The sequence below is a fragment of the Petaurus breviceps genome, unplaced genomic scaffold (genome assembly GCF_028583685.1).
Source record: "Petaurus breviceps papuanus isolate PSGF00001 unplaced genomic scaffold, PetGlider_PUasm1.0 90410, whole genome shotgun sequence".
NCBI lineage: Eukaryota > Metazoa > Chordata > Mammalia > Diprotodontia > Petauridae > Petaurus > Petaurus breviceps.
Genome location: NW_027187242.1, coordinates 168,449 through 193,607, shown reverse-complemented (window position 1 = coordinate 193,607; position 25,159 = coordinate 168,449). Strand labels below are relative to the sequence as shown.

The 25,159-nt window shown below is 51.3% G+C and overlaps 1 protein-coding gene across 2 annotated transcripts in view; it reads left to right on the top strand.

Annotated features, from left to right (window-relative positions):
* The window catches only part of LSP1 (lymphocyte specific protein 1), a 60,602-nt gene that overhangs the window by 26,644 nt on the left and 8,799 nt on the right, over positions 1-25,159 (top strand). For both annotated transcript variants that reach the window (XM_069108623.1, XM_069108624.1), the window contains exons 2-9: positions 12,781-12,930; positions 16,635-16,793; positions 18,139-18,259; positions 19,420-19,545; positions 22,345-22,388; positions 22,526-22,607; positions 24,141-24,275; positions 24,887-24,964. In XM_069108623.1, the coding sequence (XP_068964724.1) occupies positions 12,781-12,930; positions 16,635-16,793; positions 18,139-18,259; positions 19,420-19,545; positions 22,345-22,388; positions 22,526-22,607; positions 24,141-24,275; positions 24,887-24,964 (895 nt within the window). The remainder of the gene's footprint in view (positions 1-12,780; positions 12,931-16,634; positions 16,794-18,138; positions 18,260-19,419; positions 19,546-22,344; positions 22,389-22,525; positions 22,608-24,140; positions 24,276-24,886; positions 24,965-25,159) is intronic.

The window sequence follows — 25,159 nt, the reverse complement described above, 5'->3', positions numbered from 1 at the left end:
AGGCTCAGATAAGATTAACTGGGGCCCAGTGCTTAACTAAGAAATCCTAATGCTCATAATACAGTATGTGATTTGTTTAATGCTCGCCCCCCCCCCCCCCAGTGCTAGGGGAGGGATTGGGTCCTTTCTGGATTTTTTTTGCTCCCCTCTCCCCTTCTCAGTACTGGATGCTAAGGTGTAGGGTCAGCAAATGTTTGTTGAATGACTAATTGACATGGATGTCTACAAGGCAATTGGAGATCTCCTGGTAGTGGGTGTCTGAATATTGTAAATATTGTAACTGACTGTCCCCCTCAGGATGGAGAAACCCTCTTTGTTCAGTTCAGCAAATACTATTAATACCTATTATGTGCCAAGGCCAATCCAGGGACTGGAGACACAGAGAAAAACCATCCCTACCCTAGATCTCTGTAAAAGGTACAACATATTGAGTTGTGGGGATAGAGTAGATCCCACAGAGCTCAAGGCAGGCGTAATGGGGAGCCCCCATTTCGTCTACAGGTGGGGCAAGCAACTCACAGAGTGAGAACTGGGGCCATCTGGGAAGTCTCCTGGAAGAAGCCTTGGGGGCTGGGCCCCCAAAGAGCAGGAATCATAGTTTGGTGAGGTCTGAGAACCAGGGTTAGAGCAGGAAAGCTGCAGAGGGGATGGATGACAAAGATGGAGGACTGGAAGAAAGGAGGGAGGGAGGGAGAGAGGAAAGGATGGAGGAAGACAGGCATGCTTTCAGCTTCTACCTCAGACACTTAGCAGCTGTGTGACCCTGGGTAAGTCACTTCACCCCCAGAAGAGGGCAAACTTTGAAAGTCTTATCATGCAGGCTTTTATTCCCTGAGGATTAAAGTCTGGTCTCTTCTGTCTCCTCCAGAGTAACCTAATATAACAATAATCACTAGCCATTATATAGTGCCCAGTATATTCCAGGAGTGCTTTACAAATGTTTCATTTGACCCTCACAACAGTCCTTAGGGGTAGGTTCTATCATAGCACCTATTTTACAGATGAGGAAACTGAGGCTGGGGGAAGATGAAGTGATTTGCCCAGGTCTTTGTGTCTTTGGCTGGATTTGAACTCGGGTCTTACCAACTCCAGGCCCAGCTCTCTGACCACTGTATCACCTGGCTGCCCAGCGAGGCTAAAGAAGTGCTCAGCAAATGCAGAATTTAGTTGAGTAGAATGTTTGGAAAATCCAGAGAATAATTTAACCAACAAACATTTCTTGAAGGACAACGTGCTAGTTACTGGTGAAACAGCCAGAAATGAAGCAGAACTATGCCTGTCCACCTGGCCCTTCAGCTTCCATGTACACATGTGTAGATAGAACATCCCCCAAGGTAATGCGAGGGACCAGGCTGTGTCTCACAGATCTTGCTATGTGATCTCCTTGGTATCTTGCTCCTTTTTGCCACCATCTATTGTTTGTTATTTGTTCTTTGACCCACCAAATTTTAGGATTAGCTTAGTCTCAGTTAATTCTTTTAAAAATTGCCCTTTGTTGGATTTAGTTTTTTTTTTTATAATTGTAGCCAGTAAAGGATGTGCTTAATAATTCTGCTTTTCTTTGTAAGGTTTTGATGCATTAAGACTGGTTTCTTTTTCTGAGAAATAACTTAGAAATACATGCATACTCCTTCTTAATTATTCCCATTCAGTAATTACCAGAAATCCAATTCTTCTAAAATTTTATTCGTGCTCTCAAATTTCTTGTTTATTTCTTTTGTTAAATTTGTCTAGGTATGAAAGAAGAACACTGAGGTCCTCAATTATTAGATATAGTTTGACTGTTTATCTCCCTGTACCTTGTTTAGCCTTTCCTTTAAGTATTTGAGATACTACACCATTTGGTGAATATATGTAAAATATTGAAGGTGGAATTCATTGTCTCTTGTATCTTGGAATAAGGTAGTTTCTTGATGTTTCTCTTTTTTCCAGTCTCTTTTTGTTGTCGCTTTGACCGAGATCATGACTGCTACTCATACTATTGGGGGTTCAGCTGAAGCATAATTGGCTCAGCTCTAGCCTCTCGTTTTAACTCTACATGAATCATGATGTTTCAAATGACATGTTGTTGGATTCTGTTTTGTAGCCCATTCTGCTAACTTCTTCCTCTTTTATGAGTGAGGCTATCCCATTCACATTTAGTCATGACTACTCATTGAGTGTTTCCTTCCAGTCTCTTCTCAAACGTTTTCCTCTCTTCATTCCTCACTCGCCCTTTGCAAAGAAGGAGTGTGGTCTGTATCGGCACTTTGGATTTCGTACAATCTTCTTCCAGTCTTGGGATGCTCTTCTCTTCCTTTCCCCCAGACCCTGGTCACAGGTTCTTACGCTTTCTTTTCTGATACCAAAGGAAGGGATCAGGAAAGGCCTCTCCTAGGAGGTTTCTAAGAGGCAGAAATGAGAAGGGAGTGTTTTCCAGTCTGGGAGGACCTAATGCCAAGGTGTGGAGATGGGAACTGTTTGACTGGACAATAGAGTGGGTGAAGGGGAGAAGTGATGCATAATAAGCCTGAAAAGGCAGACTGTAATCAAATTGTGGAGTTTTAGGTGCCAAACAGAGGGCCTTGTAGGGGAGTGTAATGTAATACCAAGCAAAGGCAACTTCCCAGGTTCAAAATACCAGCATAGGTGCTCTCTATTTTATTCAGTAACAAACCCAGAACAGAGAAGATCAAAACATGACATCATTCAAAATACAGCATTTACTAAGTGTGATTAAATCATCTCCAAGGCCTACCTCACCCCAGGACTTTCCAATCATTCAATCAATTACAAAGTCTCTGTTCCAAATACTTCTCCACCCCTAGGCTATACCTTAATTAAGTCCACCACAAAGCCCCTCTTCTCAAATGGAGATTAGTTTCCAAACATAAGTAATACATTCATTTGCTCAACCATAGAACACAAAAAGGTCAAAAGTTCCCCACCCCTGGATCACAATTGAATCTACCCCAGAGTTACATCAAGTTTAAACACAGCACTTAATACCCAAATGGAGGTCTTTTCTTCATCTTGACACGAGGCAAGTTCTCAGCAATCTTAGTTCCTGGGGAGACAAGGCTTAGCAAGGCCATAAGATACATTGCCAGTCCCTTCATGAATTTATCCTCTGTCTGTAGAACAGTCCTAGAACCCCTGAACACATTAGCAAAGCCCTCTCCCAGGATTTCTGTAAACATACAACAAGAAAATCCTTCAGGGCTTCTGAACCAACAGAAAGGCTCCCAGACCCCTGCAACAACAGCACTGTCCTTCACCAGTGGACAGTATTCATTCTGTCTGCCGGACAGTCTCCAGACCCCTGCAACAACAGTACTGTCCCTCACCAGTGGACAGTATTCACTCTCAGTACTGTCCCTCACCAGTGGACAGTATTCACTCTCTGTCTGCAGGACAGTCTCAGGCCTTCTTAACCAAATGCCAGGTTCCAGGACTTCTTCAACAGGACAGTCTTTCACCAGTGGACAAATCTGGCAAAATAACATCAAGACAGACAGACAAAGTACCAGCAAAACAGCCATGTCTCCTCAGTCCTTGGCAGCTCAGGGGGCAGGTCTCAAAAGTCCAGGGCAATTCAAAGCGGCCACCAGCAATCTCTTAGTCTCTCTCCACGAGGTGCTGCTTCCAAAAAGAACTTCCGCCTCTCTCTTGTCTCTCCAAATCTACATCACCAGCTCCTCCCAGTCAGGACTTTCTTTTCACATCAAAAAGTCCATCCCACAGGTGGGATTAACAAGCTCTGGGTTTTAATACAATCAATTTAAAAACCAAGCCAATACAGGGGAATCTTTAATTGCCATTACTATCACAGGGAGACACAGGAGTTTATGGAATTGAAGGATGTGGTGACTTGACAGGACCTGCCCCCTAGGAAAATCACTTTGGCGACTGAATGGACACTGTACTGGAGTGGGGAGAGATGGAGGCAGGCAGACTCAACCAAACTTCAGCAGGTTATTATAATAGTCCAGATGTCAGGAGATTAGGGTCTGTACCAGGGTGGGGGAAGATTCAAGAGACTCTGGGAAGATAGAAACTACAGGACTTGGCAATAGATTGGATGTGGTAGCTAGGTGGAAGGAAGACCTGAGTTCAAATCCTGTTGCAGACCTTTACCTGCTATTAACCTAGGTGAGACACTTAACCTCTTAGCCTTGGTTTCTTCATCAGCAAAATGGGAATAACTCACAAGGTTGTGAAAATAAAAGTATATAGTTTTGTAAAGCTCTGTCTTTGCATGAATGCCAGTTTATTCTCATTCTTTTTCTTCATTGTTTCTCTATCGAGAGAGTAAAGGATGACCTGGCTGACTGGAAGGAGGGTGCTGCCCTCTGTAGCCCCGGGGAAGATGGGAAGAGGTAGAATGCCCAAGGCCCTTCCCCCAGACCGTGGTGATGGGAGATGGAATTCTGAGAGCCCCACCCCTTCCCTGTGTTGACCTGGAGGAGGCATGTGGGCTCCGGTCCCACCTTGGCCCCAACTGCAGCATGTGTGATCTTAACTAAGTCCCATAACCCTCACCCTTTGGGGCCTCCTGCGTTTCCCCTACCTCGAGGATCATGGGGGAGGAAGCATATTTCAGATGCCTGGGGCCAGCCTGGAGGACAGGAGGTGGGCTCACCTTGGGGAGAGTGTCAGTCAGGCCTTCCTTCTTGAACCATGGTCTATCAGTAATCATGATAATGGCCTTTAGAGTCCCAGTGCTCTAAAGTTCTCAAAGCTCACTTGATCCTCATAACTACTGTAGCAGCAAGCACCCCAGCATACCCAGGATGGCTGCTAGCACAGGTTCTTACGTCTGCTTTTCTAAAGGAAAGTAACGCAAAATGGGTTAACAATCCTACTTTAATCAAACATATCATTTACCTAGTTCAGGGGAAAAAGGTCAGCACCCTGAACTTCAGAGAATACAAACAAGTTACAAGCAGACAACAAATACAGACAGAGACACAGATCAGCAGACAGGCTTCCAGCTGTCTGACCATTACATCCATACCTAGTCAGTTACCAGAGAGGGAAGCACCAACATCTGGGTTTCCAAAGCTGGGGGCTCAACAGCTGCCCAGAGTCTCATCTGGTCAAATCACACAACTCTTCCCAAAGTGAGCCCCAAAGCCAAGCCTCACATCAGGGCATATGTAGCCTTCTCCTGGGTCAGAGGATGTCACAATCCTCTTGACCCACTGCCCAGTCACAAAGTAACAAGGTGTGGGCATTCCTGAAAAACAAGTCTCCTGTCACAGGCTCCAGGTGACCACATTCAGCCTATTGGGGGCAGAGTATATTTTCAAACTAGGGAGGGTTCTCAGAGTCACTTAAGCCTATCAAAGGGCCAAGAGGCAAGGAAGATCTTCAGATTCCCATTCCTATAACAAGCACTCTGGGAGGTGAGTGCTATTTGTATCCCCAGTTTACAGATGAGGACACTGAGGTAGACAGAATTGAGTGACTTGCCCAGGGTCACACAGCTAGGAAGTACCTGAGGCCAAATTGGAGCTTTCCAGACCTGCTAGGTGACTGACCTCCTCTCTTGCAGGGATGATCTCTGCCTTTCCAGCATCTCTTCCACGCTGAGAGGGCCCTTTTTCCTCAGTGACTCACTGGGAGGCGTCTTGAACAGAGTCATGCCTGTGTCAGGAAGTTTCATCTGTCTTCACAGCACATGTACCTGCTTTGGTGCTCTGGAATCTCTCTCACTTTGGAACATCACCTTTGGGGCCTCAGTTTCCTCATCTGTAAAACAGGGTGAATTGTCCCTGTCCCGCCTCCCTCCTAGGACTGTTTGAGTTTCAGACAAGGGTGTGACTGCACAAAGTTGCTCATTTTGAAAAAATAATTAAGTATACTTTTTAATTTGAAAATTAACCCCCCTTGAGAGCGTTTTAACACATGCCAGGGCATCCCGAAAAGAGGTTTCTCTGCAGCTGTGAACCTGCACACTCGAGCTCACTTTAACAAACAAACGAACAAGGGTGTGATCAGTCTCAGCCCTTCTTCCTGAGTCTTCTGTTTGTTACTGATTCCTAGTGCAGGGCCTCACACAGAGTGAGTGCCTGCTTGCCAACTGACTGAGGAAACATCCTCCTGTGCATTTAGAATTTATCACAATGGTCTTTCTTGTTGTTTCTGCACCATTCCCCCTTACTCTGTCCCCCACTTAAAAAAAAACCGAGAAAGAAAGCCCCCGGGTAACACTCGAGCCGCAGAAATCTCCAGGGTGTCATGGATGTGAATGTCTGCCTTGTGCAGTGCCAGGACCATCCCCTCATCACAACTTGGGCAGCCACTTCTCACTGGCCCTCTGGGCACCAGGCTGGTGCTGGAGGCCATAGGCTTTCTTCTGGATGGTGGAATATCCTTGGGCCCTGCCCCTTTCACCCTACTGGGACATCCCTCCCAGGCTTCCCTGGAAGGAACCCCATCCGCACCGCACTGGTCTTTTCACTAGCCTGTCCGCCACTCAATGGGTGACTCCTTCGTTTCTACACATTTTCTTTTTCTTTTTCCTTTGAGGATCAGGATGGGGCCTTGATTTTGACTCTTCCTTCCCTGGTGTTACTTTTCCTGCTCACCTCAACCCTTATCCCTGCTTGATTCCCTGTGGAAACATTGACATGTTGCTATAGCAAGTTCTTGTGTGTGTGTGTGTGTGTGTGTGTGTGTGTGTGTGTGTGTGTGTGGGTGTGGGTGTGTGTATGTGTGTCTGGGTGTGTGTGTGTGTTCAGCTCTCTTGTTTATTTCAGATAAGAAGGAGGTTCATTGGATGTTGGCTCCCCTTTCCACTTGTTCCTGGCTTTATACTTCTCTCATACCCCTCATTGATGAGAAATCACATTCTTTCTGCATTAGCATATTCCTTTTACCCTCCTCCCTCATTTAGAACCCTCAGAACTGAATCAGTTCACCCCAGGACTTCTATTACCTTATTTCTCTCCCTCAATACCCTTTGAAGACATTTAAGGTTCTAAAGACACTTGTCTCCTCTCCCTCTTTAGAATGTTAGCACTACATCACTATACAGTTCCCTCCAACTTCTAGAATGAAGTCCCCTTTCTAGGTTTCTCTGGACTCTTGTATTTGTATTTCAAAGTTCCTGTTCAGTTCGGTCTTTTCATCAGGAATGCTTCAAAGTTCTCTATTGCATTAAAGATCTATTTTCCTCTTATAGGATTTTCCTTAGCTTTGCAAGGTATACACACACACATATATATATATATATGTATGTATATACACACGTGTACATTTATGATTATCTCCTTATACACATGCAAAGCCTTTCAGAATATTCTAAGATCTCTCATTTATCATCTGCCAAGTCCCGTGTGATCTGACTGTGGTTCCGTAGCACATTAAGTATTTTTTCTTTGGCATTGAAGCTCTGGACTTTGGCTTGGACATTCCCAGGCCTCTTTCCCTTGAGGGTTTCTCTCAGGAGGGGAGGACTGATGTGTTCCACCTTCACTCAGCCCTCTGATCCTCATTTACCTGAGCGCTTGTGACTTCTTTTGAAATAGTGTCCAGATTCTGCAATCTTGGTTTCAAGGAGTCTGTTAAGTCCTCTCTCCTTGGTCCATTCTCTGCACCATTGTTTTAGATAACACGCCACTGACATTTTCTTCTGTTTTTTTCCTAGTTTTTACAATTTCGTTCTAACTTTTCTTCCTCCCAGTCATGGATTTCTAGCAGTCTCTTCGAGCTGTCCGGGATTACATTTCCTGTGTAAGATGGGACACTTTTCTAAGGAATTTATATCCCTTCCAGTTTTTTCTCCTATTTTCATGTTTCCCTTTTTGCTTAATTTCTTCTCCATATTCATGTGGACCTTGTGGAAAATTGATTTTTTCTCTTGGAGTTGGTGGTTGAAACTAGTGGGGACTCACTCTCTGCCTTTTGGGGGGAGGCGCTAGGTCTCCAATCATTTCTTGGTGCCAGTTGGTGTCTTTGATTTACTTCTCTCTCCAGCCTTCATTCCTGCACTGAGGTTTTGGGCTGGGCCAGCTCCCTCTGCTGCCCTTTTGGAAGCAATGGTTAGCCAGGGTGGGTCTTGGCCCACGTTCTCCGGGTTTCTGTGCTGACCTCTCCTTCTTGGGCTTGGTCCCCTGGTCTTTGATTCTTTAGGGTCCTCCTCTGTGGTGTCTCAGAGCAGTGTTGGGGATCTCAGAGCCCCTGGGCCCTGGGCTGTTCTGGTCTGAGGACACTGACTAATGCCAGGCCTGGGAAGCTTGAAGGTCTCGGGACCCAGAGATTCAAAGGTACCATCGGCTCTAGCCCCTCCAATTGTACTGTGAGGCTGTAGGCATGTTGGCCTCACCAGTGTCAAGCACCACACTTTCTATCACCTGGGGGCTACTGCCTGACCTCCTGGGCAGTTCTGCACTCACCATTGACTAGATTCTTGATCCTTAGGCAGTGTGGTGAGGAACCTGACAGGAGCAGGCCATCTCTGGGCCTGAACCCCAGCCCCTTCCACTGTGGGAGGAGTTGGCAGAGCTTGCAGCCTCCAGGAGACTCAGGGGCCTTCTGTGCTGTGGCAGGAGGATGGGCAGTGGAGTGGTCAGTGTCAGCCATTCAGGTCCAACCTGGATGTTCGAGCAGATCTTTGGGGAGGTGTCCCAGCTCCTCAGGGTCAGGGATGAAATTTGTCTTTCTGCCCCCAGAGCTTGGCATCAGCCTGGCACAGACAATTGGACTGAATTCGATTTGATGCTAAGAGATTTCCTAACAATGAAAGCTGGCCCAGTGTGGGGAGGGCTGCCTCTGAAGGTGGTACCACTTCCCTTCCCATCCCCCCATCCCAGGAGGCCTTCAGGCAGACACTGGGGAAATGGGGGATGGGGTGGGGAAGGATGGTCCAGCTCTGGGATCCAGGAGTCAGAGAGAGACAGAAAACCTGGAGAGGATGGGGATTGGACAAGGGGTCAAGACCTGCCAGTCTGGGATGTGAGGACTATGGGGGTCATCACTGTCATTTTACAGATGAGGAAACTGAAGCAGGTAGAGGGCAGAGACTGTAACTGTTGAGGACTTAGGGGTCACCGAGACCCAGCCCCTCTTTTGACATCCAAGGCCTTTTTCTTTTGAAGGTGGCGTTAGCATCTGGGAGATAAGGAAGGGACTTGTGTAGGTAATGCTTCCTCTGAGCCTGGAGAAAGACAAAGTTTCTTAGGGGTGGTGGTAAAAATGGGCTGTGCTCCAGGCATGGGGAACATCTGGGCAAAGGCTTGGCAGTGGGAGATGGCGTGTCTCTCATGGCTGACACAGTGCCAGGTTATGCAGGGAATGGGGAGAGCCAGGACAGGGGGGTAGAAAGGAGTTTATGATGGGCACAAGGTAATAGGGAGCCCCTGGGCCTTCTTAAGAAGGGAAGGGACCTGCTCTGAGCATCACTTTGGCAGCTGAGGGGAGAGGTCTGAGGCAGAAGACCAGGGAGGAGGCCAGGAGTGGAAAGAGGAAGGTTGCGTGGGCTCTTGTCCAGCTTGAGAACTGGCTGTGGCCATAGCTCAGCTTGCAGACCCGGTCCTCTCCTGTCTTTGTTTCGTGCTGGGCCCCCTGCCCGACACCAGCCCCCTTCCTCCCTGCTCACAGCAGGGACAGCCCCAGTTTCCTGGAGGCTAGACGACAGGCCTCAGCTCATACCCCCTATGTCCCCGTCATCCTCCCTTCTTATCGTGCCCCATCCCCAACTCCCCTGGCTTGACACCGGCTGGACTTTTAGCCCCTAGCTGGTGGTACGGACCTGCCCTTGCAGACTGTCTGGCCTCCTGTGGCTGCCAACTGGAGGGGGCAGGGCCAGGGCAGGAGGTGTACCCCCATCAACCCCCCAGGAGGCACACGGCTGGTGGTCCTGGACCCTTTCTGCCCACCCCCCCCCCCCAATCCTGAAAAGGACAGGGTCCCTCAGTCACTCCTGAGGGGTCTCGGGTCTTCCCTAGGAAACAGTCTAAGTCTTATGGGGGCATTGTGGTGTGTATGGGAGAGGGACTTCACCAGGCACCAAGGCATTGCCAGCCTGAGGCAACAAGTGAGGATCAGGGCCAGGGAGTGAGGGGGTGTAGGGAGTCATTGCCCGGCCAGTGCCCCCTCCCCCCTCTGCTTCTCAGGGCTCGCTGGAGGAATAGTGAGCCCATGAGGTCATCATAGGCAGGGGAAGCAGAGAAGGAGGGAGGAAAGGAGCTGGAATGAGCCACATGGAGGGGGGTGGCCCAGCAGGGGACCCAGATGTGAGTCCTCCCAGTACCTCCAGGATTCCAGGAAGGACCCCAGGACTGACCGGGCCTGGAGCCCAGCTCACCTTTCCCAGTCTGGTGGCCCAGGCCCAGACCCCGGGAGCTGGGGAGGGAATGAGGGGGAGGGGGGACGAGGCTTGGCCGGGGCTTCCCCAGGGGCCAGATGACTTCATCTAGATTTCTTTCTTTTAAAAAAGAACACACCTTGGATTGGGGCCAGCCCCAAAGACAACTGTTGTCATGGAAACGAGGGGGAAACAGTCACTATGAGAGAGACTGGAGGGGGGAAGCATTCCTTTGGGTGTGGCCCAAAGCACTTGTGCAGATGTGTGTGTGTGTATGTGTGTGAGCCCCAAGCCCTGGGGTCCCTGAGCAGAACTGCACACACATGTCTTCTTGTGTGCACCTATGTGTGTGCCAGTGTGCACACGTGTGTGCACCTATGGGTGCATGTGCCTGGGCCATAGGAGGGAGGAGTGGGGGGAGGGACTTGCATGGGGCCCCTTCCTCCTCCTCTGCCCCACATATCAGGGTCAGGGTCAAGGCTGCTCAGGGAGGGGAAATTCAGTGGCAGCACACAGTCCAGGGCCTGCGCAGGTGAAGGAGAATGGGAAGCAGCATCCTCGGGCTCCTGCTGGCCTCTCTGCCCCTTCTGCACTGGAGCTAAGGGAACAAGCTTAATCTCTGTGTGGGCTTCTGTTTCCCCTCCCGAGGAGTTATTGAGATAATTCCTTCCCTTTGCCTAAAGGCGGAAATGGAGTGTTTGTGAAGCTGCTTTAGATTGCACAAAGGACTCCAGAGGTGGGTAGTGTTGACCTTGGGGCCTGCCTGCTTCGTCATGTGCCTCAGTTTCTCCATTTGCAGGAAGTCAAAGAGTGGGTTGAAGGTAGAGAGCAGGGTGGGGAGGGTGTCCAGAGGATGCCACTCTCTCCCTTGCCTCCTGGGTGACTGCTGGGCCAGGTGACCAGGGAGAGTGCCCGGCTCTTCTGGTGGATGAGGGAGGACAGGCCCAGGGGGCAGGATGAAATTTCTGTTATGGTGGCCAGGCTAGGCCCCAATGTAACTTTATATGTGTTTTTTCTTTTTTGGAAGAGAGAAGGCAGAGCAATTGGGGTTAAGTGACGTGCCCAAGGTCACATGGCTAGTCAGTGTGAAGTGTCTGAGGCAGGATTTGAACTCGGGCCCTCCTGACTCCAGGGCCGGTGCTCCATTCACTGTCCCACCTAGCCACCCCTGTGGCTTTATATCTTGCACAGACCAGGAACTTTGTTGCTCTGGGTGGCTGTTTCAGGGAGGGGTGGGCACTGCCACTGATGTGTCTGGCTGAGATTTTCTGGGGTTCCCCATGGGCAGCAGTGTTAGGGCCCAGGACCTCAGATGCAAGCCCCAAAAAGGAATGAATGAGTTCAGGAAATCTCTGTCCCAAGCATTCTTAACCTGGCACCTGTGGGGAGGGTGCTCAGCTCTCACAAACTTGGACAGGAAAAAATGCCCACTGACCCGGCTTCCTGTGCCATCCCATGTTTGACTGTGTATGTTGTATACATTGTGTACATAGAAAAGCAGAATTCATTCTGACAAGGGCCCCCAGGCTTCCTGCCACCCAAGGGTGCCAGGACAGCCAGGACTCCTCCTTCCCCATGAGTGTGAGTAATCTCTCTTGGATTGTAAGCTTGAAGATGGTGGGACCAAGTGTGTGTGTGTGTGTGTGTGTGTGTGCGTGTGTGTGTGTGTGCACGCTTGCATGCATATATGAATGCAGGTATGAGAACATGTGCTTGGACAGAAAACTTCTGCTTGGCAAACCCTCATCCTCCCTCCACTCCCGGGAGCATCTGGTCCCAGGATCTCCCCCCACCTTTCTTTCTATACCGGGGGTAGTAAGAAGAGGAAACTGAGACCTGGCAAAGGCAAGGACTTGACCAGGGTCACACTGACTGTGCCTGGGACCATGGATTGGTGGGTGGGGTGGACTATCGAGTCCTCGGTGTTCTAGATTGGTGGGGGGTGCCAGGACCTTGATGTTCTCAATTGGGCGGTGCCAGGACCTTGCCATGGAAGACCAGTTGATTTCAGTCTTACCCCAGCATGTGGAAGAGCTCAGAGCTAGGTTCATTCTGTGGGAGCAGTCAGGGAAGACTTCTCATAGGAGGCAAGGGGAGCCTGGAGCAGGCCTTCCCAGCCTGAGCTCGGGGCTCAGAGCCAGGCATCCAGCCAGAATCTTAGTCCCTGAGACACCTTTGAGTCTGACACATTCTCTCCAGCTGCCCCCAGTGAAGTGACCAAACACGTTGGACTTGGAGGGCCATGGAGACGGGCAGCACCCTGCCCACGGGGACACTCCACCATTGAGAAGGTTTTCCTGAGCAGGGCCCAAACAGAGTCCCTTCCCTGGTGACTGGTTCCACCCTCTGGGTCCAAGCAAAGCTGGGTTGATTCCCCCTGCCTATGACCTGCATTGTCTCACGTTCCAGGCTTAGCTTGACCCTACCTTCCTCTGGGATCCCCAAGTGTCACCCCAGAATCATACTTCCCCTTTCGCTTTCCTTCCCAGGCTCACCACCCAGTGGAGTGTGGAGGATGAAGAGGAAGCCGCGAGAGAGCGACGCAGGAGGGAGCGGGAGAGACAGCTCCGGTCCCAGTGTGAGGATGGGCTTGGAGCCCGCCCTGAGACAGAGCCTGAGCAGCCAGAGCAGGAGAAGCTGTAAGAGCTGAACCCCCCCCTCCCAACCCCCCAGACTGAGGCACACATTAGCATTATGGCTTAAGGAACACTTCCTAGCTGTGGGACCCTGAACAAGTCTGCCTCAGTTTCCCCAACAGCCCCTCTATCCCAAGTTGTTATGAGGGCAAAACAAGGTATTTGTATTTGGTTTTGTTTTTTTTGCTTTTTGGAGGGCAATTACATGACTTGCCCAAGGTCACATGGCTATTTTTTTTGGTGCAAGTGTCTGAGGCTGGATCTGAACCCAGGTCCTCCTGACTCCAAGGCTGGTGCTCTATTCACTGTGCCACCTAGCCACCCCAAAACAAAGTATTTGTAAAGGGCTTAGAACATCACAAAAGTTGTATCATGGCTGGCCCTCATTCCCATCATCACCATCGTGACATCTGGTCATGGGGCCAGAGGACTAGGGGACTTGGAACTCATGTCCTACCTCTGACACAGACCAGCTGTGTGATTCTGGACAAGTCACCTCACCCTTTTGGGACATGGTTTCCTTGTCTGTAAAAGGAGGGTACTGGACTTGGTGACCACAAAGGTCCTTATTTCACTGAATAGGAAATTACCCAGAGAGGGAAAGTCACAATCCCAAAGTCACACAAGTCTGGTGAATGACTCCGAATTAGCACCCTCCCCTGCCCCAGTTATACACCTACACTCTGTGAATTTGGAAAGATTCTCCTTTATCTAACGAGAAGAGCTTGCAATGGTTTGCCAAACATTTGAAAATATGATTTCACTTGATCCCCACAGCCCCTTGGAGGTAGGTGCTTTATTATCCCCATTTTACAGATGCAGAAACTGAGGCAGTCAGGATGTCACACATCTCCCAAGTGTCAGAGGCTGGATCTGAACTCGGCTCTTCCTGACTTGTCTCTTGGGCTCCTATGTGGAGGGTGGGGTTGGAGTCAGTGCCCTGAATGATCTAGCATTCCCAGGGTGCTTGCTTCTCACACTGGGACCCTCCCCTGTGGAGGAGCCCAGCAGGTTACCTGGCAGGTGTGACCCACAGATAAGTAGGTCTTCCCTATAGGCAATCTGAGGTTTCAGCCCAAGGGAATGGACCTTGAGGAGAGCTTCTCTTTCCTGTGTCTGTATGGGTCTGACATCTTAGATTAGGTGGTTTGGCCTCTGAGGCCCAGGCTCACCGGGGTTGCCCCTTTCCCCATGCGTGACAGAGGGCACCTCCAGCCTCAGTTTCTACCTTGGTCAGCTAGAGTCCTGTCCACAGGGCTCTTAGCACTTTGCAAGTCAAGCAGTGATTATTGTGGGGACAGAGAGCTGGACATGCTATCTGGAAAGGCCATCTGTGTATGAGCCAACTATAGCTCCCTCTTCTTGAGGGTGGGAGGACTGTCTAAACTTAGGCAGGAGCCACATGAGAGGGGCCAGGCAGGTGCTGAAGCCCCGAGGGGCAGCTGTGGGGGTGGGGAAGGGAGTTCTCAGTCTGCCCAGTTCCCCCACCATCCCATGTGGGTGCTGACTCTTGAAGTGCAGGGTCTTGACATTTCCCAAGTACACATCCTGGTCCCCAGCCTCTGGCCCATGTCCTAAGCCCCTGACCCTGCTAAGACCCTGGCCTTCTCCTAGGGGTGAGTCATACTGGGTGGGTGGGGTCCTTGGAAACAAGCCTTGGTGCCTATGATACTAATTGCTTTTAAATAGTCTCACCCTCTCCCACTCTCTCCCTCTGTTTTCCCCCGTTTTCCAACCCAGTTGTGATAACTAACTCAGAGGGTTAAGGGCTGAGCTCCTGCCAGGGGCTTCCGTGGGCCTAGCTCCTCTTCCCTCCCTGGCCTTCCTGGGCTGGGGGTGGGGCCCACACACTTACCCTACATCTCCTTTTACCCACCTCAGCCCTCAACTCCAGATGGCCAATAAATCATCTGGGATAAGACCCCATACAGGGCACAGCACCCCCAAACACACACAAAGACACATAGCCCCCACCCTGGTCTGAAGAGGGGGACGCAGACTGTTAGGGAGGTGGTGACTGGCAACCAGCCTGGGGAAGGGCCTGGAGTCCATGTGGCAGGAGAACAGCTGACTGGGGCAGAAGAGGAGCCTTGGGGATGACCTCATGATGTTTTCCCAAGAGGGGCGGGTAGGTCTGGGGAGGACATCTCCAGCTGGCTGCCCCAGAGACACCAGACCAAATCCTGTGGCCTTGCCCCCAAAGCCTCCCTTCTTCCCCAGTTCTCCGTGTCTGGCACAGCTCTCCCTCCATCTACTCTGGCCCTTGCTGGTCCTTTCCTTGCAGCATCTCTAGTGTCCATCCCCTTATTCCTTGGCCACTGCCCTTGCTTACTCCTCAACGGCTCCTTCGCCTGGACTTGGCAATGGCTTCTAATCCATCCCCCGAATGGTGGCTTGCTTCCTACCCAAGAAGCTCCCCCGGCTGGCTCCTTCTTAGCCTGGAGGCTCTCTGTTGCTTCCCTTGAGGCTCCCTCCTGCTCCCTTCCTATTCCCCTTGGGCAGCACAGGAGAGAGCATGACCTTGAGGCAGAAAGATCTGAATTCAAATCCAGCCTCCAACCCTTCTCAGACATGTGACTCCAGGGCAAGCAAGGAATGACCCTTCTCTCAACCTCAGTTTCCTCATCTGTAAAATGGGGCTTCAGGATAAAATGCAAACTCCTCTGGCACTCCAAGGCCTTTACGACCTGGCTCCGATGACTGCCACAGCCTTGTTGCATGTTCCTTCTGTTCTTGCACTCTGTCCAGCCAGGTTGGCTTTCTTACCGTTCTTATCTCACACACATGCATGACCTTCCCTTTCCTACCTCCATGGCTTTGGATTGACTGTGCCCCCCACCTGGACTGCCTTCCCTCCTCAGAACACCTTTGAGAATTCCTGGTTCACTTCATGATTTAGCTTGAGTGTGGCCTTCCCCAAATGGCTGCCTCTTCCATCTGCCATGGTTGTCTGCTGGAGTCACTAGACCCTTCAAGGCCCTTCTTGGCTGTTACCTCCTCCCCCTGCTCTCCCACTCTCTGGAGGCCCCCTTCTGTCTTGGCCAATCCTGGGCTTCTCCCAGTTTTCTGCACTTGTGGCCAGTGGCCAGCAAGCCTAAGGCTCTCCCTGGATGCCAAGGGTGCTTTGCTGTTTGTCCAACTGACTGGGGCTGAGCTAAGCAGATGCAAGTTGTAAGGAGGCTGGCATCAGCTCGACATGAAGACTCCTTGATGGCTGGCCATCAAGGCTGCCCAATGGGAATGGCCTGCTGCACAGTAGTCACAGAGGTGATGGACAAAAACCACAGGACCTCATTCTGCAGGAAACTGAAGCCTCACCCACGACAGTCAGGAGCAGAGGAGGAGCTGGACTCAGCTGGACCCTCTGCCCCTTGGTCCCATCCATTGCTGGGACCTGCCTTGGGGTGGTGCCAAAGCCAGTTAGGACTGGAGCCACACCTCACTCACTGGCTGTCTGGCTCCTGTCCTGGGCACTCCTGTACCCTGTGCCCTCTACTCCCCTCTCCCCCCTCCCTTCACCCCAGGTTCCTCAAGTGAAGGCCGAGAAGCCTGGGGAGATTCTAGGTCAACTCCATGGTGGCTAGACTGGACCCCTGGCAGCCACGTTGGGTGGGGGGCAGAGCGGGCCCTATTGCACAGGGTCTGAGGACAGAAGGAGCCCTGGATGCCTTGCCCACTTCCAATCTCCTCCTTCTCATCATCTTTAGTCTTGCCCTGAAACCCATGGAGCTGGAAGAAGATGAGGGCTTCAGTGACTGGTCCCAGAAGGTGGAGCAGAGGAAACAGAGATGGGGTCCAAGTGGGAGCCTAGATGGTGGAGAGACCCCTCAAGAAGAAAGCCCAGAATATGAGGACAGAACTGAGGGGTGAGCATCTGGCAGGTGCCTTCCAGCTTTGTCCCAGGAAGGCCATCCAGACAGGCAGGGGAAAGCTGGACCGCCATCTTCCCAGGTCTTGGCACAAGTTCCTTGTGCAGCCAGGACAATATTTGATTCCCATAGGAGGGAGGAGGAAGAGGAAGAAAAAAAGAGGGAGGAGGGAGGAGGGAAGGCGAAGGGACTGGGGAGCTCACACTCCAGCAGACTCCAGGGCTGATTCTGATCACTTTTGATGCCCAGGCCATGGCCTGTCCCAGGGAGGCCAACCACATGCACCCAGGATAATCCTGAACAGGAAACAGACTCAAGGGTTGCTTGTGGATGGAATATGGTTGGGGCTCCTAGAGGTGGCCAGGAATCAGAGAGATCAATGAGGGCTGGGAGTGGTGCAGGAGAGCAAGAAGGGAGAGAGAGAGAGAAGGACAGAGGGGGCAGAGAATAATAGAGAGGGAGAGAATGGAGGGGAAAGGGAGAGATAAAGAGATGAATGAGGGGAAGAGAGGGGAAAGGGAGAGAAAAAGATGCTGAATGGAGGGGGAAAGGGAGGGCCAAGGAGGAGGCAAGGAGTGTAGAGAAGGAGGGAAGGCGATGCAGTTTGGGGGCATTGTGGAGAATGTCCTGGAGTCATGGCCCTGGGGGTTGCAGGAGCCCCTGTCCAGAGGCTTCTTAAGCTTGTGCCCAAGGAGCCCTGAGGGCCACTCCAGGCATGTTTAAGCATCTGTGTTTTACTGAAGGCTATTTGATTGGGCCTGCCTGGCCCGCACCTCTGCTCTAGAGGGACACCCTGGCCGGGCCTTGTTCTGCTCCTGGGTAAGATGAGGATGTAGGCACAGCTCTTGCCCTTCCCCAGGACCCGGAGCCTCTGAGTCACCCAGACTGGCCCTCTCTGCTTCAGGCCACCCCTCGTCTCAATGGCGCCTCTGTCCTGTCCATGCGTGGGTGGTATCAGACTTGGTGTGATGTGTGGGAGCCCTGACTGGAGCTCACAGATTGGGGGGAGGACCCCAGGCCATCGGCTTTCCCCTCTCTCCCTCTGCAGCATCCCACCAAGTGCCCAAGTTCGGTCCTCAGGGGCTTTTACTGCCCTGGGGGACAGTATGTCAGACTGATCCTCTGATTGGAGGCAGGGCCTAGCCTGGAGCTGGGGTTCCCAATTCTCTAGGACTTTCAAGTTCACAAAGCATTTTTCCTCTAACAACCATGAGAGGCAAGAAGTGCAGATGAGTGACTTGTCCATGGTCACACAGCCTCTGCTCGTGGGCACTGTGCCTGATTATTGCTCAGGCTGCGGGGAGCAATCTGTCATTTGCTGCCCCTCCCCCTTCTCTGGCAGGTCCTCACATCGCTCCTATGAAGAGGAGGAAGAGGAGGAGGAGGAAGACCTTCACCTAAACCAAACCCAAGCCAGCCTGAGCCAGCTCTGTATGGATCCAGTACCCAGGCCTGAGGAGGAGGTGGGCCTTCTGTGGGTACAGGCAGAGACAGAGATACAGCAGGGAGCGAGATGGGAGGGACCAGGGAAGCAGGTCAGAGAGGAGAAGGAAGAGCCTGTCTGCGCTGGTAGCTTCAGTGGCTGGGGCCAGGAAGCCCTCTCCACCTTCTCTACCCCATCCCTTTTTCTCCCCGTAATCCTTGACCTGGCGTGTGTCCCCTTTCCTCCCATCCCTCCCCTGTGCCTGTGTTTGCTCCTGTTCAGAGCCCTGTAGCTGACTTTCCAGGCTGTACCTAGGGCGGGGTGACTGGGGCTTTGCTCTAGGGTGCTAAGATTCAGAGGGTGTAGTAGCACTCTGAGTCTTCAGGAGAATAGAAATGACTGAACTGAACAAGGGTCACTGAATTATCCTTTCTCCCCATGTCCCCAGCACCCACACCCTGGGCAAGCTCTACCTCCTTCACATTACAGCCTCAGTGTGTCCCCAGATTAATTTGTCTTTCAAAACTGATAATCCAGGCATTTCACATGCATCTTGTGAAGTCTGCCCTGGATTTCGGGAGATGCTAGTTCTGGGCATCCTGGTCTCCCTCCCTCTGGCTAGAGCTCTCAGGTCCTGGGGAGGACTCAGAAGTTTGGCCTGATTCTCCTGGCAGTTTGGGGCTTTGGAAAGAGTTGAGGTCTGGACATTCTCATTCCAGATTTCCTATTGACTGGCTAGGTCCCTTCCCCCATTTTGTGCCTCAGCTTCCCTGCCTGTTGAATGAGAAGATGGTGTGACAGGCTGTGGAGGATACATCCAGCCCTAAGATGCTGCAATTTCTGACTTCCTTCAGATGGAATTGGTCCCAGAGTTGCATGATTGGAGAGTTAGACCAGAGCTCAGTGGTCATATAGCCCCTCCCTGGCCTGAGATGCAGGACTAGCTTCTCTGGGTCTGGGGGCCAGCCTGCTGATGCAGAGCTCCCCACACACAGGGCCTTACAAAGCTCTGCCCTGGTGGGGGTGGAGTGGGGGGGGTCTCGGGGAGGGAGAATGATGCCTCATCCCTTCCACAGGGGCTGAGGGTCAGTATCTGGCCTAGCTCAGCAAGAGGGACCAGCTTGGGGCATCCTTGTAAACCCCAGTTAGGGGCTGGTTTTCTAAATGCCTCTCTCCCACACCTGGCCTCTCTGCCTTCAGGACATAAAGGTATCACTGAGGACTGCTAATGTAGAGGAGATGGAGAGGCAGCCCAAAACGCCTAGCCTTTCAGGCCTGGAGGCCAGAGAGGAACAGGACCTACCACCCCTCAGTCCCACCACCAAGGTAGGCCCCTTCTTCTCAACACTCCCAGGACTTCCAATCATTATCCCATTCTTGTCTGTCTGAAAAAGAGAAGTTTACATTGTCCATTTCTGAGCCTCAGTTTCCTCATCTGCATAATATATTGGACCTGAGTTCAAATCCAACCTCAGACTCTTATTAACTGTGTGACCCTGGGAAGATCACTTAAACCTATGCCTGTGTCTGCTTCAGTTTCCTCATCTTTACCATAAAAGGAAGAGAATAATAGCCTAGGTATATAGAATATGCAGTAACAGTAATATATAACATTAGTCTATTTGGGGCTAAGAAGCTCCAGTTCCTGCTGCTCCCCCTAGAACTGTTGGGTGGACTTGGTTTGCCACTATTAAGGCTCCCTGGTGTGGGTTGGGAGTTACTGCCATTTCTGGAACAGCTTCCCTCTGAGGCTTACTAGTAGCTGTGTTAGGTCAGCAGGCATTTATTAATTGCTTGCTGCATGCCAGGTGCTCTGGGGACTTGGGCAAGTTACCAGTCGTCTCTAGGCAACTGTGAGCTGCACTTCAGTGACCTCAGCCAGCAGCCCTGACCTCCTGGACCAATTAGCAATGGCCTGCTAATATAGAAGTATGTTTAACCACCCCCTTTTAACCTCTGGCATTTCTGGACTTAGTCCCCCATCCTCCTTGGATGACACTGCGCTCTCCTTCACTCCCACAGTCCCCAAATACCCTCAATTTCTAGCTTCTTTTCTTATTCTAACCATACTTTTTTCTTTCTTTTCTTTTCTTTGAGAGGCAATCCAGGTTAAATGACTGGTCCAGGGTCACACAGCTAGTATTAAGTGTCTGAGGTCAAATGTGAGCTCAGGTCCTTCTGGGTCCAGGTGTCCTATCCACTTCACCACAGAGCTGTCCCTTCCTTTTCTTTTTTGTTAATCGCCTCCCAACCTTGTCACCTTATCTGCCCTCTGGAAGTGGACTTTCTTGTTTTTTAAACACAGCACATCTTTTTATATGGAGAGGGTTTGTCCGTTTGGCAGGTCCTGTAGCACATTGGTGCGGTATGCTGGTGTCTGCCCATTTCATGCCACAGCGTCTTCTAGCTCTCCCAGCCAGTCATCTCGAACAGGGATTTCCTCCCTCATTTCTTCCTGTTAATCAGAGTCCATGTGTATTCAATTCATAGCTGCTGTCCCTGTTGGCTTGTTCATCTTACATGTCTTGTCTGTGGCCTGATCTGTGCCATTGATTAAAAAGCCTTTTCAGCATCCTTTAATAGGAATGACCCAGAAGATTCATAGAGCTCAGTTCTGATCTGGCAGAGCACCCCACACCCCTTATATCTCCCATCAGAGCTTCACAGCAGCTCTGAAAGAGACAACAGAAATTACCGACTGGAGGGGCAGGGCTCTTTTTGGTGAAGGAAACTCCCACAGAAGAAGTTCCCTTGGCAGCATTTCTGTGATTGAGTCCTGGGGAGGTGCCGGGGCACTGGGATTGACCCAGGGGCAGTTAGCCAGGATGCAGCAGAAGTGGGATGTACTAGCACCTACCTGCTTTACAGATGAGGAAGCTGAGGGTCACACAACTTGTAAGTGTCAGGGGGTGGAATCTGATTCCAAGGCATGGTACTATCCATTACCTTGGTAGGCAAGAGAACTTTGCTTTGAGAAAACCCAACCATGTTGAAGATTGGAGGTGGAAGGATGAGGAGGGCGTAGAGCCCTATGATTTCCTATACAGGAAAATTCACTATCAGGTTTAATCAATCAGCCAGCACTTATTCAATATTTAGTATGTACCACCCCCTGTGATAACAACTGGGGACTCAAAGGAAAGCAAAAATATGGTCCCTTCTGCCTGAGGAGCTCACACACAGGGGAGACAACATCCAAACAGCTCTACACACACATCATACATGTACACATGTACACACATGTGTGAGAGGATGAGGGCCTGTGCCGGATGGGGGCAAGGGCAGAGGAGAGAAGGAAACATATAGGGGAGATGCAGCAGAGGCAGGAGTGAAGGTTTAGCCCTGATTGAATCATCACCCTGCTAGCTGACATGCAGGTAGCAATTTAAGGTTTGTAAGACGCTTTACAAAAATGACTTCATTTGACCTTCACAACAACGGTGGGAGGGTGGTGCTGTTAGTAGCCTCATTTTACAGATGAGGAAACTGAGGCATGCAGCAGGAGAGTGGCCTGTCTGGGGTCACCCCACCAGTTGTGGCTGAGGCTGGGCAGGGGGTGCAAATTCCCAGTCCTGGGCTCTTCCTGGGATGAGGTGCTGGAGTACCCTGAGCTTGGGGACCTGAGCAGCCAGAACAGGGGCCGGCAGGAAGAGGCCTGGGTTGTGGGCTCCATCTTGGACATGTAGAGGTTGAGCATTGCCCTCAGGACATCTGACTAGAGATGCCTAATGAGCAGGTAGTGAGAGGGGCTGGTGCCCTGGGGAGAAAGGAGGCCTGGGAGTCACCCTGGGGAGATGCTTCTGCATGCTGGGGCCCAGCTGAGACTGGAGACAGGAGTGGGGAGCACAGCAGCATGGGGCCTGGCCTTTTGCTCAGTCCTGACATTGGCTACCTGGGAAAGGAAACTTTAGATCACTTCCCTGCTTTGGGCCTCAGTTTCTCCAATAGGAAAATGAAGGCACTATCCTAGGTGACAGTGTTTTCTAGCCTGGAAGGGCCTCTCAGGCATTGGTGTGGGCAAAGGACCTGGGGAGGGGGTAGGAGGAGGGTCTAAATTCCTCCCCTCCATGACTTTGACACTGACCTCTGCCCATCCTCCTTTCTAACTCCCCCCCCCCCTTCTAGCTCATCGACAGGACTGAGTCCCTGAACCGGTCCATAAAGAAGAGGTAACCCTACCCTGGGGTGTGTCAGGAAGATGTGCCCAGGGAGGTGGGTGACTTTGGGGAGCTCAGATCACCTTGGGACTGGCAGGGCCTGAGTCCTGGCCAGCCTTGGCTCTCAGCTTCTCTACTTTGTCCCCTAGTAACAGTGTGAAGAAGTCACAGCCTGCCCTGCCCGTGTCCAAGATTGATGACCGGCTAGAACAGTACACTCAGGCCATTGAGGTAAGGGTACACTATGGCCACTGGGCTTCCCTCTGGGCCACTGGCCCTACCTGCCTTCCCACACTGCCCATCTGGAGGCCACAGTGAAATCAGGGGATCCAAGATGATGGGGAGGGCTTGACTTGCTCTGGGGAGCTAACTGGCTGACTTCCTGCAAGGGCAGAGGCGGTCACCAGGATGGGCAAGGACCCTGGATTCATGCCATCTGGGAATTGGTTAAAGAGAATTCTCATGTGAGGCAAGTTCAGTTATTTGAAGGAAGGCCTGTCATTGAAAAAAGGGTCATCTTTGTTCTACTCAGCCCCAGAGAAAAGAACTAGGGGCACTGGGAGCCAGGGGCAAAGAAGCCAATTGTGCTGCCTGTCAGTGAGAGCTGCCCAGGCTGGACATGGCCATTCAGAGGGAGGGGCTCGCCTCATGGAGGGTCTTCAAGGCCAGAGACGGGCAGTGACCCCCTCTGGGGCATGTTAGAAATGGCTTTGGGATCCATGGGCTAGCTCCAGCTGGCTCAGAGATGCTGCAACTCTGCATAGGGCTTAGTCCATGTCTGATCAGTCCCTGAGCTTTGAGGGAGGTCAATTCCATCCTGATCTTCTTTTGTTGAGACTCATGGGACAACAGCTGCCCCCTTACCTCCTTGAGTCCCACAAGGCCGAAGCCTGGGGTGGGAGATGGCATGGAGAGGTCACAGGAGCACAGACCTGGAGCCAGAAGGTATCTGGGGGAGGGCCTCTGGGGCCACCTAAGCTAGCCCCCTATTCCCAGACTCACACAGTTGGGGGGCCCTGCCTCCCCAGCCCTTGCTTCTGATGCTGGTGACTTCAGCTCTGCTTCTCTGCTCCAGTCCTCTCTGGTGCTTTGGAGATGTACCTTAGCCATGGTCATCTCCTTGTCTACCCTTAATGAACTCAGTGCCTGACTTTGTTAACTGACCTGTGTGTGCATGTATGTGTCTCTGTGTGCACATGTGTGTATGGGTGTGCATGCGTGCACGCATGTGCTGCCTGCTTCTATCTCCATCTACCTTACTGCAGCAGCAACTATACCAGCACCCCCAGGACAGTAGCTGGCACAGGCTCTGAGATCTGCTTTACCAGGAAGGGTAGCTGGTTAAGGAGTCAACAGCCTTTTAAAATCACATTCACTAGTTCAGGGGAAAAGCCAGCACCCTGAACTTCAGAGAAAATACAAGCAGAGAAATAAAGACCAAATCAACTACATACTTTACATACCTCCCTGGATAGAGAGAACCTTTATATCTGAGAATTTGGGGAGCTCTGAACACAGGCCACTCAGAATCTCAACCAGGGAATCCCAAGATCCTTCTCCTAAGGGAGTCCCCAAAGCAAAATACCAACTCAGAGTGTATATACACTTCTCAGACCCAGAAGGTATCATGTGACTCAGTGCCTAATTAGAAATTAACAAAAGGTGTGAAAAGCCTCCCCTAAGCAAGCTTCCCTTAATGGGCTCCACCTGAGGCCTATTAATGGATGGAAAAGATCTTAAATTCCATTATCATTACACCTTCAGACTGCTGGCAAGACCCCAAAACTGACCCGACAGCCCTCTGTTGAGATGCCCACCATGACTGTAGCCAACTCCAAAAACCTATGGGAGACCGGGGAGCTTTTGGCTCAGTCCTCAGCCAAGGCCCCCCCATGCAAGGTAGGCACCATCTCTCCCTCCTCCCCCAACTATGGGCTGGGAGGTTCCTTCAGCAAGTGGAAGGGTGCTAACCCCTGCCCTCTCAGATCTGCCAGACCAGGGGATGTCCCCTCGATGGGAGGAGTGCCATAGAGGAGGTATCCTCAGGACAGTAGCATCAGGGAGCCTTCCTGGGGGAGGAGGTAGTGTTGAGTTAAGCTTTAAAAGTTGGATAAGAATTCAGGGGGCACAGCCTGAGCAAGTACATGGAAGTGGCAGAGGACAGAGTCAGAGAGTTGTTTGCCTGGGCCAGAATGAAGTCTATGGAAGGGAGTAATACAGGACAAGGATAGAAAGCTTGGATGACACCTGATTATGGAAAGCCTTGAATGGCAGGCGGAGGCATCAGACCTTGGTGCACTAGACAGTAGGAATCTATAGAGGGTTCTTGAGCAGAAAAGCAACATGTGTGAAACTATGCACAAGGCGCAGGATGCTGAAGTTTGTAGGAAGGTGGGGGTGGGGCAGGAGTGGAGGAAGGGAGGAGCCCCAAGACTGCAGGGGAGGCCAGCGGGAGGCAGCGGGAGGCGGCGGGAGGCTCGAGACTCAGCTCAGCTCTCTCATCCTTCTAGGATATCGTGGCTGGAGACATGAGCAAGAGGAGTTTCTGGGAGCACAAGGGAGGCAGCAAGACTTCATCCACCATCAAGGTGCCTGCTGGGGGCAGGGGGCGCCACATGGGAGAGGGGTGGCAGGCTTGAGGCTTCCTGTGGGCAGGCCATGTCATGGAAATCTCTTGTGAGTATGTGTGATTATAGAGTATGTGAGTGTGTATGTCTGTCAGTATAGTGTGTGAGTGTAAGTGTGTTTGTGAGTGTGAGTATGTGTGTGAGTATAGTATGTAT